At 40.7% G+C, this 15,927-nt stretch overlaps 1 protein-coding gene across 3 annotated transcripts in view; it reads left to right on the top strand.

Moving 5' to 3' along the window:
* Nucleotides 1–15,927, top strand: part of ME3 (malic enzyme 3) — a 115,293-nt gene that overhangs the window by 85,747 nt on the left and 13,619 nt on the right. For all 3 annotated transcript variants that reach the window (XM_088140538.1, XM_088140540.1, XM_088140541.1), the window contains exons 8-10: nucleotides 8,033–8,142; nucleotides 13,568–13,665; nucleotides 14,763–14,876. In XM_088140538.1, coding sequence (XP_087996664.1) covers nucleotides 8,033–8,142; nucleotides 13,568–13,665; nucleotides 14,763–14,876 — 322 coding nt within the window. The remainder of the gene's footprint in view (nucleotides 1–8,032; nucleotides 8,143–13,567; nucleotides 13,666–14,762; nucleotides 14,877–15,927) is intronic.

Raw genomic sequence — 15,927 nt, 5'->3', positions numbered from 1 at the left:
TTTGAATAGCTACCTTTAGACCCAAAGCTGCAGTTTGAATCCACATTTTGAAAAGAGTGCTTGAAGAAAACTCGCTAAAGATTTGAATCAGAGCAATTGTTCAGCAAGTGAATAACATGCCAATTGCTGCCCTCAATTTCCAGGCTTAATTTGGTCTGGTTTGGTGAGTTGCCCAGTCGTCTGTCCCCAAACAGAACATTGGTGAGTGATTAAATCAAAGAGGAGTCCCCACGCTGTCCTTTCAGCATCATAAATTCAGAATTTAAGACAGAAAGAGATTGGTGTCTCGTTCCCTTACTGTGGTCTTTTGCAAAGGTGGCTGCATTGATTGGTTTTGAGAATGTCATCAAGTGGTAGTGCCATTTTCTCTGGTTGACCGCCAATCTCTGATAGGTGATGATGTGAAAAATGGCAGGGGCAGACAGGACACCTGGGATTATCCACATAAAGCCAGATTCAGACCAGGATAAGGTTACATGCCAGAAGGGGTATTCCAGGCCAACAATTATCCACCTGTTTTGGAAATATATCCCAACAAAAGATATTTGTTGATGTCTGTTTTATTAGAGTTGATAATACATTGCAGTTCGTTATCATGACGTGTTATAGGCTACCTCTACTGTGGGCAATCTTGGGAACTGGAAATAGCAGAAAGGTAGATTAGTTTAAAATATTGTAAACCGTAGACAGAATCGTAGACCGTGAGTTCTAGTCCCACCTTAGGCACAAAGCCAGCTGGGTGACCTTGGGCCAGTCATACCCTCTCAGCCCTAGGAAGGAGGCAAGGGCAAACCACTTCTGAAATCTTGCCAAGAAAACTGCAGGAACTAGTCCAGGCAGTCACCAGGAGTCAACAGTGACTTGAAGGCACCAAAAAATAAAAATAGATGGAATACACTTTTTAAAATGTGAAGGTTCGGGTCTGCCGTAAGTCTGTGATGGTATGTGGGAATAACCTTGGGAGACTGGGCCAAGAGACGCTGCCAAGGGAACAGTCAGATAAAAGGCAGGTTAGCCTGCAGCAGGAATACGGGCAGGGGAAGAGGCTCAGAAGGGACCCTCCTAGTTTCTGGGGCTGTAAAGGGGTTAGGGGAAAAGATATACTTTCAAACTTGCAAGATTCTGTTAATGTACCTTTACAATACAGTAAATTAGCTCATCTGGTTGTGATTCCTATCTCGTTTACCCCGCAATGCCAACAAAGACTGATTTCATTGTTGAAGGTTTTCCTTCTCTGGAAGTTTTCAAGAAAAGACCGGACAGCCATTTGTCCAGGATGGTATGAGGTTTCCTGCCCTGGGCTGGGGGTTAGATTAGATGACCTCCAAGGTCCCCTCCAATTCTATGATTCTGATTCTTAAAGCAGAACTGAGCCTCAGGTGCTTAGCACCCTTTTGGCTCCATCAAGCAAGAGTTAGCCCAGAAATAATGGAGTGGGGCTTAGGTAAAGGATTCATTTCAATCCCCTTGATCTCAGGGGAACAAAGGGTGGGTTCTTTGTGAAATAATAAAGCAGCATCAGAGTGCAAGTGGAAACTTGCAAATTTCAGGGTCTCTCCTTACGGAAGAATTCCATTTGGGTCGAAAAAAGATTCTAGCATGGCCCTCTCCTTGATAGGCATAGTCTGTTTGCAAGGAATTTTGAGTACAAATGAGAAAGTTCATGGAGATTAAGAGTTCTCAGTGTAAAGTCTCCTTGAAGTACAGCTTGACTCCTGATGATTATATGAAAATGCCCACATTGCGTGGTTGCCAAAAATATGGAAGTGGGATTGCCATCTTTCAGGATCTTTTTTGAACTTCCCAGTATGGCCTCCAGCCTGGGATTTCCCACCCAAGTGCTAATCAAATCCAACCCTGCTTAGGTTTTCTAAAATCAGCAAAGTTGATTAGGCACTTCCCTCTACCCTTTTATGTTAGCCCAAGCATCTTCCAAATATGCTTTTTTTCAATATGCAGGAAACATTATTTTATAGACAGGAATTTTGTCACATGACAATAATCCCATAATCAACATAGTCTTCAGTATATAGGCCTTAACTGGGGCAAATTTTTGGTTACTTTAATTGTCCTGGGGAATTGGCAATAGTTCAGCATGGAATTCTATTCTTAAAAAGTTTAATCATAGTGAAAACAAGCCTCTTGTGCACAAGCTCATGTTCTGCACCTGTAAATTAACTATTGAACTCTATAACCTCCCTTTTGAGTAGGCACATCCGTGGTGGCAGCTTTAAACACACAATCACAGCTGCCATGTTGACACCCCATCTCCCCCAGCAATGGCCTACTTCTGAACCACTCTTTGGCACTTACCTCCAAACTGATGGATTTCAAGTTCTGGAGAAAGCCAAACCATTTCTCAGAGGCCTGTAATTTGCCTGTCCTTATTGTAGAAAATATATAATCTGTATCCACTGGGAACTGAGTTTGAACACACACAACGTTCACATGCTTTCTTAATTAACTAATCAAAGTGAGACAATGAAAACATGAAAGGTATACGAGGTTGAAACCATTTTTGCTAATGTGAAAATCTTTCCTAGGTTGTGAAACTTTTTGGAATGTGAAAGAATGAGTATTCAGATTAGCTGCTGAATCCTGGAGCTATTGCAATTTGTGGGCATTTGTGTAGATGGCTCCATTCAGCTAATGATTTTTAGCTGTCCTTTTGCTTTGTTAATCCATTTTTTATTTCCCTTTCTGGATTTTGCATACTATGCTGAGAATGTAAACAGTTTACCACAAACATAAACTCCATTCTTTATTTGTTATATTGCTCATTTTTTCTGCTAAATCCATCATGTCGGTCCAAGCTACTCTTTTTCATTTGCAAGCATGGGTGAAGAGGCAGAATTTAAGGAACTTTCTCTTGAACAAGTGTGCATCCATTGGCAAGCCAGTATTTCCACAGGCATTTTGATATCAAATTCTTCCTTCATAAATGTCAGGTTTTAAAATGCAAAGCGTTTAAAAGGGCAGCCATTCAAAGCTGTTAGCACAGGGAAGTAATGGAATTACTTATGAATGCTCTTTTTACCCAAAAGGAAGGAAGGTGCAAGGAGTGCATAGCAGAAGTAGCTGAAACAGAGAGAGGAAAGGGAGAAGATGTTGTCTGTTTGGGAGGGTTTAGGACAAGCATGTCCTTCTATTGTCACTCGCTAAAGTATCCTCAGTTGATGGAGAGGCTCCTTGGTGAGAGAGGCTTTCCAATGCTGACCCTCAGTGGAAAATGAGACTTGTGTGCTGATTGATTATGTGTCATCAAGTCAGTGTTGACTCTTTGTAGCCACATGGAGATCGATTTTCTCCATGATTATCTGTCCTCAACTTGGTCCTTCAGCTCTTCCAATGGTGCACTCATCACCAGTGCAACTGAGTCCACCCACCTTGCTGCTGGTCATCCACTTATTTTCTTTCCTTCCACCTTTCCAGCATTAGAACCTTCTGCAGAGAACTGGGTCTTCACATAATGTGTCTGAAGTAGGATAACTTAAGCCTGGTCATTTGTACCTCAAGTGAGAACTCTGGATTGATTTATTTGATGAGCCATCAGTTTGTTTTCTTGGCTGTCCACAATATTCTCAGGAGTCTTCACCAACACCAAAGTTCACAAGTTTCAATACTCCTCCTATCCTGTTTCTTCGAAGTCCAATTTTAGCTTCCATAGTGTGTCACAGGGAATACCATGGTTGCAGGATTCTGATCTTTGTAGGTATAGACCCATCACAGGATTTAAATATCTTTTCCAAGGCTTTCATGGCTACTCTACCAAGTGCTAGTCTGTGGTGTATTTTTTGACTACTTGTTCCTTTACTATTAATGGTTGATCCTAAAAGGAAGAAGGTATCCACCACTTCAATATCTTCATTGTCAGTTCTATAGCTGGTTGTTCTACCTGTTGTCATTACTTTGGTCTTCTTTATATGTAGTCCCATTTTTTCACTATGCTCCTTGACTTTTATTACTAGACCTTTGCATTTTCAGCTATCAGAGTATGTGTGCTGATTAGAAATCCTGTCTGTATTTATTTGGGAATGTATTGACTACACAATAAACATGCATACATTTCCTTGCATGGTCTCTATCAACCAATTCGTTTTTTGCAAACAGAAATGTAAAAATGACTCAGTATTTCATAGATTTCTGCCACAATTTCTCCCTCAGCCAGGCAAAATGGATCATCAGATCCAGTTTAGCAGCTATATCTACATTGCCTTCTGGTAATGAGGCCAAACTTATTATAATGCACAGGTTTATGCATGATGAACCTACGTTTCTACAGTCTCTCTGTATTTGTAAAAGAGACCATTTTGGTATGTATATTTTTCCAGATGGAGTGCCATATTTTATAAACCATTAATTTTAATCCTTAATAAAATTTAATTTTTGTCCTGTCTGGCTTCGTAGGAGTATGTGTATGTCATTTATTTATGTATGCATTTGCTAGATTTATGGCTTGTCTTTCTCCAGCACTTCTGGGTGGCAAACTTAGCATTCCCACCATTGTGCAGTAAGTCACAACTGGCTCGGTCACTGGCATTTCTGTGGCTGAAGTTAGACTTGGATCCAGATCCAACCCTTTAAACACTACCCCACACCAGCTATTTGTACACATGCCCACAGCTGTATGCACCCATATGTTGGGAGGAAAATATCTTCCAAACTGATTTCTGTGGGATTTGGCAACTCCATTTGACAGGATAGGAAGGCAGGTGGTATATAGAATATTTTACATATGTTTATGTCTGTCCTCCTTTTTTTGCCCCTATCTAAGCTCTCTTTAGATGGGGAGTTGTCTTGCATTCAGGATACTTTTCCTTTGCGGGGAAAATAGCAAGAAAGTACTAGAAGACGGTATCGTTGTCATCTGTTTTCAGCTTAAAATAAAAAGGAATCAACAGTAAAGTTGCTGCTGGGAACAATTTAGGGAATGGCATCCCTTTCTTATAGGTGGTTACACCTAGCCAACTTTGGTTGATCCATGTCCATGTGATCATCAGGAGTTGAGCTCTGAATACGTTGACGTGGTCACTAGGAGCTGAGATCGACCTGAGTCTTGTACTCCATTTTTCTGGTAGGCCACATCTTTTGATCAGTGGTGCTTGCAGTAAAAATGGTAGCCTCCTGACAGGAATTTGATGCTACACGGTCAGAAAATTTAAAAAATGCTTTGTAGGGCATGGATTGTAAGCTCTTTAGCAACAGATGCCCACCTGAAAAACAGGTGAGACAGAAGGGCCCTCTAAGAGGTAAATCTTTTCTTCTTTCTCATCTTTTTTAAAGCAAGGAGCCTTCCTAAATATGACTGAGCAACTTGTCTGGATGCCTAGTGAGAGGCCACAAAGCAGCTTCCTTTGTCTTCCTGTTGACAGACACTTTTTAGCAGAGCAAAAAATTCCTCACAAATACCAACAAGAGAAAAATCCACCTGGGAGACACTAACAAAGACCAGGAACCTTTTTAATACAGTGATGAATGGAGCTTTCAGTGACTTGTGTAGAAATAAAGCTTGATTTTCCTGGTGTCAGTTTCTGATTGGAAACCCTCGGTGTATCCTGCTTGTTCACGTGGGATTTCTCGGGAAGAGCCAGAGGTGCTGAATGGAAGATTGTTTTTCCATGCCAAAGTTTTATTACTTTGCTTGGGTCCCAAAGGCAACATTTCTTTTTTCATAGATGCTCCCCTTGCCACTTATTCATCACATTCTTTCTTTGAACGTCAGTCTCCATACATCAGCACTGTCTCAGAATATTAGTTTTATATATTCAAAGCACTGATTGTTTAGCCATATGCTTTTAGAGAAGCATACTCCATTAATGTGCCTTTGAAAGAGTCCTCCAGGAGTCTTCCACATAACCCAGAGCTCATATGGGTTGGGTTCACACACGTGTTAAACACCAGAACCTCATCTCATAACTAAAATCAAAATTTCATAACAAATATACCATGTTAGGACTTAATGTGGCGGTCTGGTTCACACAACACGCTAACACAATGGTTGAGTTTTCACAATATGCTTTTCTAAACCACAAACTACCCACCCCGTTTTAGCCTACAAAGCAAGTGGCTAGATGGTATGACGCCAGATCAGCCAAACTAACAGTGGGTCTCCTTTAGACAGAAGAACTTCTCAACCATTCCTGATTCACTCTCAGATCTTCAAGGTCCAAAATACAATGTCCCTGTTTGTACTCCAGTTTCAAAATCATAGGATTCAAAGAGGCATTCAACTAATTCCAATCTGTTTTCAGTGCAGGATGCCACAAAAGAATTTTTCTCCCTCTCCTCATTTACACAGACTAGTTCTATTCCTTCCCTAAAGCCTGTCCCATTACACTGTAAGCCAGAAATTCAGTTCACACCACCCAAACTTACTAGATCTCTCCATTACCCACATGAGCTGAAAATAATTGCATTTGCACAGAATGTAAAGACCCAGCCAAGATATTCATACAATATGCTAAGCTCGATTAGTGTTAATTTCGACTAGGTGTTTGTATATGTGGGTTTCCTAAGTTCTGTTTGTTTTGTGACTTAGTGTGTTGTATGAGCCCAATGCCATCTGTTGGTTTGTAATTTCATATGTTGTGCAAACCTCAGCAATGAGTTTATTGAATAATCAAGTTTAGAGTATGGTGTGAGTGCAGAGGACATGGCCAATGTTTTCATGTGGTTGTTAGTGTAGGAGAACACCTTGGGTGTGAAACTATCTTTTAAGGAACAGGCAGATGAATCTAATCCTCCAACCCCTTTTTTCCAACCACCGGATTGTCCTCTGACCCCACCATAAAATTTTAGTCACTGGAAATGGCTTGCCCCATTTTTAGTCAGGTAATGCATATGTACATACATACATACTGTATAATAATATAGGCTTAACATGGTTTTAAAAATCAACTAAATCCCTTAACCTCCATCCTATCCCAAATACCCTGAAAAAAAGAAAATTCCATCCATTGCAGCCTTGCCTATTCTGGCAGAAGGTTGCCCTTCCTTGCCTTAGGGCCAGGAATGTGTGTCTTAAGATCCTTTCCTCCCAAGTAGGGTTGCAGGTGGGGTGTTTAAGCAGGTTTTCTACTGTTTAGCCTTTTCTCGTAGTCATGGATGGAAAGAGAGATCTGTCTTCTTCACCTGTCTCTGCCCTCCGCCAAACACCAGTTTCAGGCAGTGTAGTCACATCAGTCATAACTCTGCACTTTGAACAGAGGACTAGAAGGTTGGTGGGGGTCTGCCTGTCCCATACACTTACAGGTCTCCTCCCATTTCCTGCTACTGTTTGAACAGCCTTCCCTGAACTGGGGTCTTCCAAATGTATAGGACTATAGTTCCCCTCATGCTAGTGATCATGCTGGCAGGGAATGATGAGAGTGAAAGTTTAACACTTCTGGAGACCACAGTTCCAGAAGTTATACAGTAAGTTATCTCTCCCAAGTGTCCTGGGCAATGTAGTTTTGTTGCTGAATGATGAAACTGTCAGGAATCAGCTAATGGCTGGAAGATTCCTAATTTAGCTTGGGGGGAACTCCTTAGGACAGAAAAGCAGAAATGCAGAGAATGTAAACAAACATCCATCATTTCAATACTATGTGGGCTAGAGATGAGATGAAATCCAAGTCTCCTAAGAAGGCAGCTATGCCAGAAAGCATAAAGAGTTTGAGACTTGTATGGTATAAATTCATAACTACCATTCCTGTTTGCTAAATGCCTGTCAAATCATCTATTATGGCTCCATTTTCTAAAATGCAATAAAAATTGAGTTTCTAGCTGTATTTGTCTCTCTGGAAGCCCGTCAATAGCAGCATTTTTCTACTTCAGACCTTCCCCAATCTGGCGCCCTTCAGAATTCTTACATTACAACTTCCAAGACTCTTGAAAGGTGCTGGGTTCAGAAGGCCATACTACTACTTCTAATACATCACTTTGTGAAGAGGGTTTCCTATCTCTTCCTGCAAGCAAGTTGCCAGTGTTTTTTCCCATTAGTTCTTCTGCCAATGTTAATTTTCTTGATTATTATTCTTTTTTCACCCTGCAGGTATGGAATGAATTGCCTTATTCAGTTTGAAGACTTTGCAAATGCCAACGCATTCCGGCTTCTCAACAAATACCGCAACCGCTATTGCACTTTCAATGATGACATTCAGGGTAAGAGTTCCAAGTATTCATTTATGAGATTGCATGGAGTTTTCTGTAAAGCTCCTTTGCAGCTGATTCTTTGTCAACATGTTCTACTTACCTCTGAAGTTCTTCTGGACCTCCCCTGGAGGAAATTTGCAAGGGATAAGCAGAGGTGTTACTTTGTTTTTGTTGAGTGACATATTCTGGCAATTCATCCCAGCCTTGAGTAAAGTTCCATAGAGATATTTGGAGATGTTCTTTACAACAGGAGGCAGCAAGTTATAAAAACCTGGAGTAGGAAGAACTTGTTTCCTCACAGTTGGAAGGAGATTTTACCTTCATGAATACTTGCATGTTGAATCTTTCTCCTTCACGTTTTATTCATTTTCCCTGTACAAAAATTGTTTCTCATTTCACTGATGATTTCCTTCATCACCCCCACTTTCTGTTCTCTAGTGAAGCTGGCAAAAACAGAACTCATGTCATTTTTACTGAGGCTGAGAGATTTACCTGGCCTCTGTTCTTTGTTGCTGCTCTTCCAAGTTTTTGTTTCTTCTTCAAAACAAAATATGCATGACTACTGCTAAGTATGTCAACAAGAAACTGTTAGGGAAATTGACAAGGCCTCTTCACTTTTGGTGAAGATTGTGGGGAAGAAATGAACATAAAATTGAGCTGGAGTTGGTAAAATATCAAAAAAATCTCAGGTGAAACATGGTTTCTGTTGACTTCATAGATATCTGCATCTAATTTTCTTGGCAACACAGAACAGCTTAGCCAAACCTAGATTGCTCCAGAATTGTAGATTTTGCACATATCTACTGTTCAATGTTTTATTTTTTTTAGATCAGCCCAGGGTATGGAATTAGCCATGTATGTCTATTGATAGGCCAGTAAAGAGAAATGTCAGCTGGGAAAAAGAATATCTTGTCCCACACTTGATTGAGGGGGTGTTAAAGTAGGAAAAGCATAATTTGTGGACAGACCTCCATTAAACAAAGTGGAGAAGAATTCCCAAGAAACGGTTAAAAACATTGATTCTAGACTTCTCTCTCACAAAACTGATGTAAGACTTTAGTTCTAAACATACATATTTGGCAATGAAATTAAAATGACCAATGGAATAAATGGGTTGTTAACTTTACTTAGTATCATTGATTAAGAAAATCTTGAAGTAAATGTTTTTTGAGTTAGTAAATTACACTGTGCAGGAAAGATTGAATTGTATTTGTTTTGAAGAGTGACCTTCTGGCATTAAATGAACATTGATTAGCCAACGTTATGTAGAAAGCAGCTGTGGGCTCTTAACAGTCTTCTCCCTTTGAGATTAGTAAAACCTAATCTTCATAATAAATCATTGTTCTGCACCTCTGTTATATCTGTGATTACACAATTGGAGAGCAAGGGGACAATGAGCAGAGATGATGGAGATTGGAAACATTCTTCAAGGAAGGAAGCTTATTATTTCAGACTTTTTTTATTGCAACACTGTCTTGCAACTTTTCAGTCCCTTTTGTCATTAGAGTATAGAATTATAAGTAGGCACACCCTGTCTCTCTCCAGGATACAGACTTCTTAAAAACACATTACAGGAGAGGCTGAATCATACCATCCTTTAGCCTTCATTCCTCCCCCTTGTCTTTTTATGAGTATGTTTTTAAAAACATGAAGTTTCTTTGGGAAAGTTGTGTGCCGTGTGCTATACGGAGCTCATTCCTCTGATGCTGCTAAAAAAATAATCTTTAGCTCCCTCAAGAGGACAGAGGAGTGCACTGAGCATTGATAAATAGGAATTTTGAAAAGCATGGGTAAATATTCTCAGAAATAATGTTAAGGGAAGAGAAATGGATTTTTTGCATAAAAACCTCTGAAGCTTTAGGATAACAGTAGCAGGGTAGTCCACTTGTATGTATCAGGACACCAAAATAGTAGTAGGTTTTCTGAACAATACTAGGTTGATCATATTTCAGAGACAAAGTTAATATCATCCTGCATACGTGGAAGTCTGGTAGAATATACAATGCTGTAATTTTCATCAGTCACGTCATGATGTCATGGCACAAATGATACACAGTATGCAATTCATTGCATTGTGAGATGCATGACATTGCTTGCCTCTTCTTCAGATGCCAATGCTATGGGCATTCCCAGGGGGACAAAGAAGGATACGTGCATGATGACATCATCAAACAAGTGCTGTGCCTTGCATCAGACATTACAATACAGCTACGCAATGGCGGCATTTGCATTATGACATCATTTCATGCGTATCATTTTATTTATATTGATTTATATTGCTGCCCATCTTGCCAGCTGCGACTCTGGGCAGCAAGCACAAGTTAAAAACCAATAGAAACGAAAGAAGCAACACAAAATAATAAAATAATCCAATAATAACAAAGTGGTGCCAAAGAACAATCTACTTCAGTCCTGGTTGAACTGTCAGTCTTTTCCAACTTCTGTGGGGCAGGAGAGAGGTCTCTTTGTTTAATTCTTCCTTTGTGAGCCCACACGTATCCATCCTCAATCTTTTTGTACATCTCTGAAGCCAGCTGAAATAACCACCTTCAAACCTGTGTGCCGTGTCAACTGCTGTTTAGCTTTTCCCATTAGGATGGTGCAAAAAAACCCCATGTAATGGTGAAACTTCCATTTAAGAGGAAAAAACATGATGGCAGAAGGTCAGGGAAAGAGAATAGTGGAGGAATCAAACTGAAATATTAGGAGAGCAAGACTGCTGTTATGCTTTGTGTGTGATTCTTCTCATTAACTCTTCCCTTCAGGTCCACTTTTTCCCCCCTACTTGTCCTTGATACATTCCAAAAGGAATGAAGATGGTCCTTAATCCAAAACAAGGTTACCCAGTCATAATTTTGGATGGCTGGAGACTGGAGTGGAGATGGGGTTATTTAACTGTTCTTCAGAATGCTATCACTGGAATGTTCTTCATTTCTTCTTCATGATTAATCTTCTTCAAGATTAGTCCTCTGTAGGATTAATCTTCTTCCTTTCTCCAGTACACTGACCATCTTTCTCTGTTCTTGAACCCAAGGAAACAAACTGTGCACCACCTTCACTTCACAAGCAAACTAGATATTCATTAAGCATGCATGCGTGTGTATGTGGTGTAAATTTCCAAGTTGAGTTCATCCTGGAAATAGAAAGCCTCCTATCAATTCTCTTTAAATACTATGTCAGACTTCAGCCTTTGATGTAAAATAATGCAACAGACTCTCCTTTACTAAACTGTTCATTATATTTTTCTCTGTAGCTGAGAAAAGCAGTCATGAAACCCAGCTGTTAAAACTTAGCTGGATAAGGCCGTTTAAAATATGAACTGAAAAGCTTTTCCTTTTCATCAGAATTCAGAACAGAATAGATTTATTTTATAAGAAGCCCATGAAAGGCAAAAAACCCTTTTGGTCCTATAGAAACCCCAAAACAGGACAACAACTGGTTCTGTGGGATTGCAAGTTTTTTGAAAACATACATTGCAAGATTGGTCACAAACACCAAAGTGATGGTTTCAGGTAGCAGATCACACCATTTATCCCAATGCTTGCTGCATCTTCTCAGAACCAAGCCAGTTCTGACCCAGATGATGGGAGGTCACCTGTAAGTCATGCTAATAAAATGTATCATGTTTCCAGAGCATCCATGTAATCCAACACACTTCCTGACTCATGTTACAAAGATTGTTTTAGAATATTTATCTTCCTTTCCAACCGTTCAGACCGATTCATGCTTCATTAGAAACTCAGTCAATTTCCTCTTCCTACTGGCCTAACAAAGCTGATGTCCGAGCACCTGGCAAGCCACGGTGACCTGGTTCATCTATAATGCAAAGCTGCAATTTAGTTGTTTTGGTTTTGTGGTAATACAAGATGTGAACCCATTATGGCTTAGTGTCCTTAACAAGCCCTGTTGTGACTGCGGAGATGCCTTTGGCTTAATGATTCAGAAATTGCACAGTCCAGCTATGTATGTTTGGTAGGCTGATGTCTGTTTTTCTTTTAGTCCAGCTCTGAAATCCACAGGCTGGTTCAGGGAAAGTTACTAATTGACCAATGACCATTATCCACATTTTTCTACTAAAAATAATCTGCCTACAAGTAGAAAATAAAAATACAGTGTAGTTTGGTGTTGGGGTTAGACAGCCAGTGTGGTGTAGTGGTGAAAATACTGGAGAAACCCAGGTTCTAGTCCCTCCTCAGTCACAGAAGCTCACGGGGTGACTTTGAGCCAACCCCTCTCTCTCAACCCAAAAGCTAGTGTGATCAGGTGTTGGACTAGGTGCAGGGAGACCAGGTCAAGTCCATCCTCTATCATGGAAGCTCCCTCAGTGACTTTGGGGCAACTACTCTCTCACCACCCTACCTATCTCACAAGGTTGTTGTGGTGAGGAGAAATGAGAGGACAGGGCGCTACATACACCACCTTGAGCTCATGAAGGAAAGACAGAACAAATTCTGTTCGCCTCCTCCCTTAGTAGCTTGTAGGTTTGCAACATATAAGGAAATATGCCATGAACACAGTATGGTGTAGTGGTTACAGTGTTGGCCTTACATGGAAGAAAGTTGCATTTTAGCTTTTCTCAGCCCAGCCTACTTCACAGGTTTGCTGTTGTGGCAACAATAGGGGAAGGATAAAAATCTAGTAAATAAACAAGTTTTTCATTAATCCGGGATACAAAACCAAGCATTAGAACAATAATGCTATTTTCAACAGACAACAGTGAATATTTGCAAACAAATGCTTTGGGTTCAAGGGCAAACCCCTGGTGCAGAATTCATGAGGCCACAAACTAACACTCGTCTGCTACTCTTTAAGGCAGCTGTGTCTTTTCCCAGATTGTGTGGCTCAGGAAAAGTTACACAAGGAGATGCAGACTGATGTCTGCTTTCGAATCCAAAGTGCCAGAGTCTTACTAAGCAGTGTCTGGAATGAAAAAAATTTCAGTAATCATCTGAATGCAGATAAAAGGAGAATTCAGCAGTTCTCTCTTGCCTGGGAGAATAAACTTCCTGCTCCTGATCTTATAGGACAAGCAGGATGGATCCAGATACCCTTAACAGGAGTTGCTTCTTCCACTGGCTCTTGGGCATACCTTTATCATGTCTACTCAATCACCAACATGAGGAGATGGAGGTCCCACCAGCAACACACTGACCAATGGTTTTACCCCTTGGTAATTCTGCCACTGTCATGGCCCCAAAGCAACCTCTATAGCCACTACACAAGCTTCTGAAGAAGCCCCTTGACAAAGAAGTGAGAAAAATGGGTGGTAAGGTTCTCGGAGCATCACTCCAAGTTGTAAGCTCTTTCACTGCTCTTTCCCTCAGCAGCTCTTTCCCTCAGCAGCTCTTGCTGGGTATATAGACTTCAGTAAACACCATATTTTGTTGCACAGCAATGATATGACTGTCTGGATCATTTTTTTCCCCTTTTGCAGGAACCGCCTCGGTTGCTATAGCAGGAATCTTTGCTGCCTTAAGAATTACAAAGAACAAGCTTTCTGACAATAAGTTTGTCTTCCAAGGAGCGGGAGAGGTAGGATTCTGATTTGCTTCTAAGAGGAACAGGGTTGGGTGGCTACCTGTCAGCCTTGCAAGGTAGTCCAGACAAGAAGCACACCCAGAAATACTAGCTCTACTTTATTATAGGGTGGTTGTAAGGCTACATTAAAAGGATCTTGCAAGCTGGAAAGTACACTGAATCTTTAAGACTGCTAGTCTTGTCCTCCATGAATTCACCCAATCTCCTTTTAAAGTTCACCAAATTAGTGGCCATCACCATGTCTTGTGATAATGAGTTCCCCAACTTACACACATGAAGAAGTACTTTTTTTTCTGTTTTAAAATCAGTTTCATTGGATGATCCCTGGTGGTTCTAATCTTTTGAAGGACAGAGAAAAATATCTCCCTGTCTACTTTCTCCATGCCAGGTATGATTTTATATACCTGTTATGTCCCACCTAAATCATATTTTTTCAAAAATAAATCCTACACTCTCTCAAGATCCTTTGGTGAGGAACATTATCAAAAGCCTTTTGAAAATCCAAGTAGTCAACACTCTCAAATATGGGAAATCAATGTGCTCCTCCCGACCAAAATCCTGCATAAGCTTCCTTATTCCTGTTTGTCCTCCTGTTCACTTGCCTTGATTGTAAGCTCCCAACTGTTTTTCCTCTTTCCGAAAAGTGCTGGTTGAACTGAGAAATGTAACTCCACCCACCAACTGATCAGTTGATCAGCGAATCAGTTTCAGCCATAACCTCTTCCAATAATATATTCAATAAGCAAATACATACCCCATGTCTCACCAGCATTTGACAAAATTATCTGTTCCTATTTGCCATCCTGTTTACTCTTTCTGGCCATTATTTATTTATTTATCAAATTTATACGCTGCCCATCTCACTATACAAGTGCCTCTAGGCAGCTTACAAATAAAAAAGCAATAAAAACAATAAAAATATTATATATACTGTACATATAGGGTTAAAAGACGGGAAGAGTGTCCTCAAACCCCCATCCACCACCAGTGCTGTGAGCCAACAGTCATGAGCTCCCAATAGTCCCAGGGACTTCTTTCAATATAAGGCCATTCCTCCTGTTATAAGGAAATAATTTTCTGCTTCTTTCCAGGCGGCTTTGGGTATTGCTCACCTAATAGTTATGGCACTAGAGAAAGAAGGAATTCCCAGAGAAGAAGCTGTTAAGAAAATCTGGATGGTAGACTCGAAAGGACTCATTGTCAAGGTAATTGTCAGCCCTTCAAGATAGGTCAGGTCAAGAAATAGACACCACAGGGATTCCAGGAACACTACAGGTGGTCCTCACTTACCAGCGGTAATTGGAACCAGTAACTCCGTCGCTAAGTGATATAAGGCACAATGTCACATGACTGCACTGACGACAGCAGTTCCGGTAGTCCCAGTTGCTGTTGTGAGGCGAATCCTGCATGGTCACAGTGTCCTGCAGTTATGTCATCACCATGTGCAACCTCCGGCTGGCTTCCCCATTGGCTTTGCTTGTCAGAAGCCAGCAGTGAAGGTCGCAAATGGCGATCACGTGGCTGTGGGATGCTGTGATGTTGTAATTGCGAGCCGGTTGCCAAGTGCCCAAATTGCAATCATGTGACCACAGGGACACTGCGACGGCTGCAATTACTAGGACCCATCATAAGTAGTCCTTGTTCAGCACCATTGTAACTTTAGCAACAGGATCTTGAAAATCTGTCTCATAGAGTTTCTCTCTGTCTCATCTTATACTAAACAAAATCAAGGTGGGGTTATTCTGAGTTTCTTTCTCATGCCTGCTTCAATCCGTGGGCTATGTAATTTCTTCTGGAAGTCCCTCCTTAATGATTCTTTTGTACCTTCTCCAAGGTCATCTCTAAATTCCTTTCAGTGACTCAGACATTGGTCTCAGTGCTTTCCTCCAGATATATTAGGACTGGAATATAATTGCCACCCAGCATGGGAACTGTAGTTGTTACACTCTTAACACTTCTGTAGGTGCAAGACTGGGGAAGGCTCACATATAGAAATTCTAGCAGATACTCTCCTTGCAAAGACAGCATTTTGAGAATGGTGAAGATGATGTAATACAGGTAGTCCTTGTTTAGCGAACACAATTGGGACTGGCAATTCAGTTGTTGAGCAAACAGTTGCTAAGTGAAACATCACAATTTTCAGCTTCCTTTGCTTTACAGACCTGCAAAGGTCATAAATGCAAGGACTGGTCACAAAGGTACTTTTTCATCACCATCATAACTGTGAACACTAAACAAGGCAGTCCCTAAATGAGG

The sequence above is a fragment of the Python bivittatus genome, unplaced genomic scaffold, assembly GCF_059951505.1.
Source record: "Python bivittatus isolate LINGU-HERP-01145 unplaced genomic scaffold, Pbiv_v1 ctg000340_np1212, whole genome shotgun sequence".
In the NCBI taxonomy this organism is placed as follows: Eukaryota; Metazoa; Chordata; class Lepidosauria; order Squamata; family Pythonidae; genus Python; species Python bivittatus.
The sequence above is the reverse complement of the archived record's forward strand: the minus strand, read 5'-3'. Positions and strand labels throughout refer to the sequence as shown.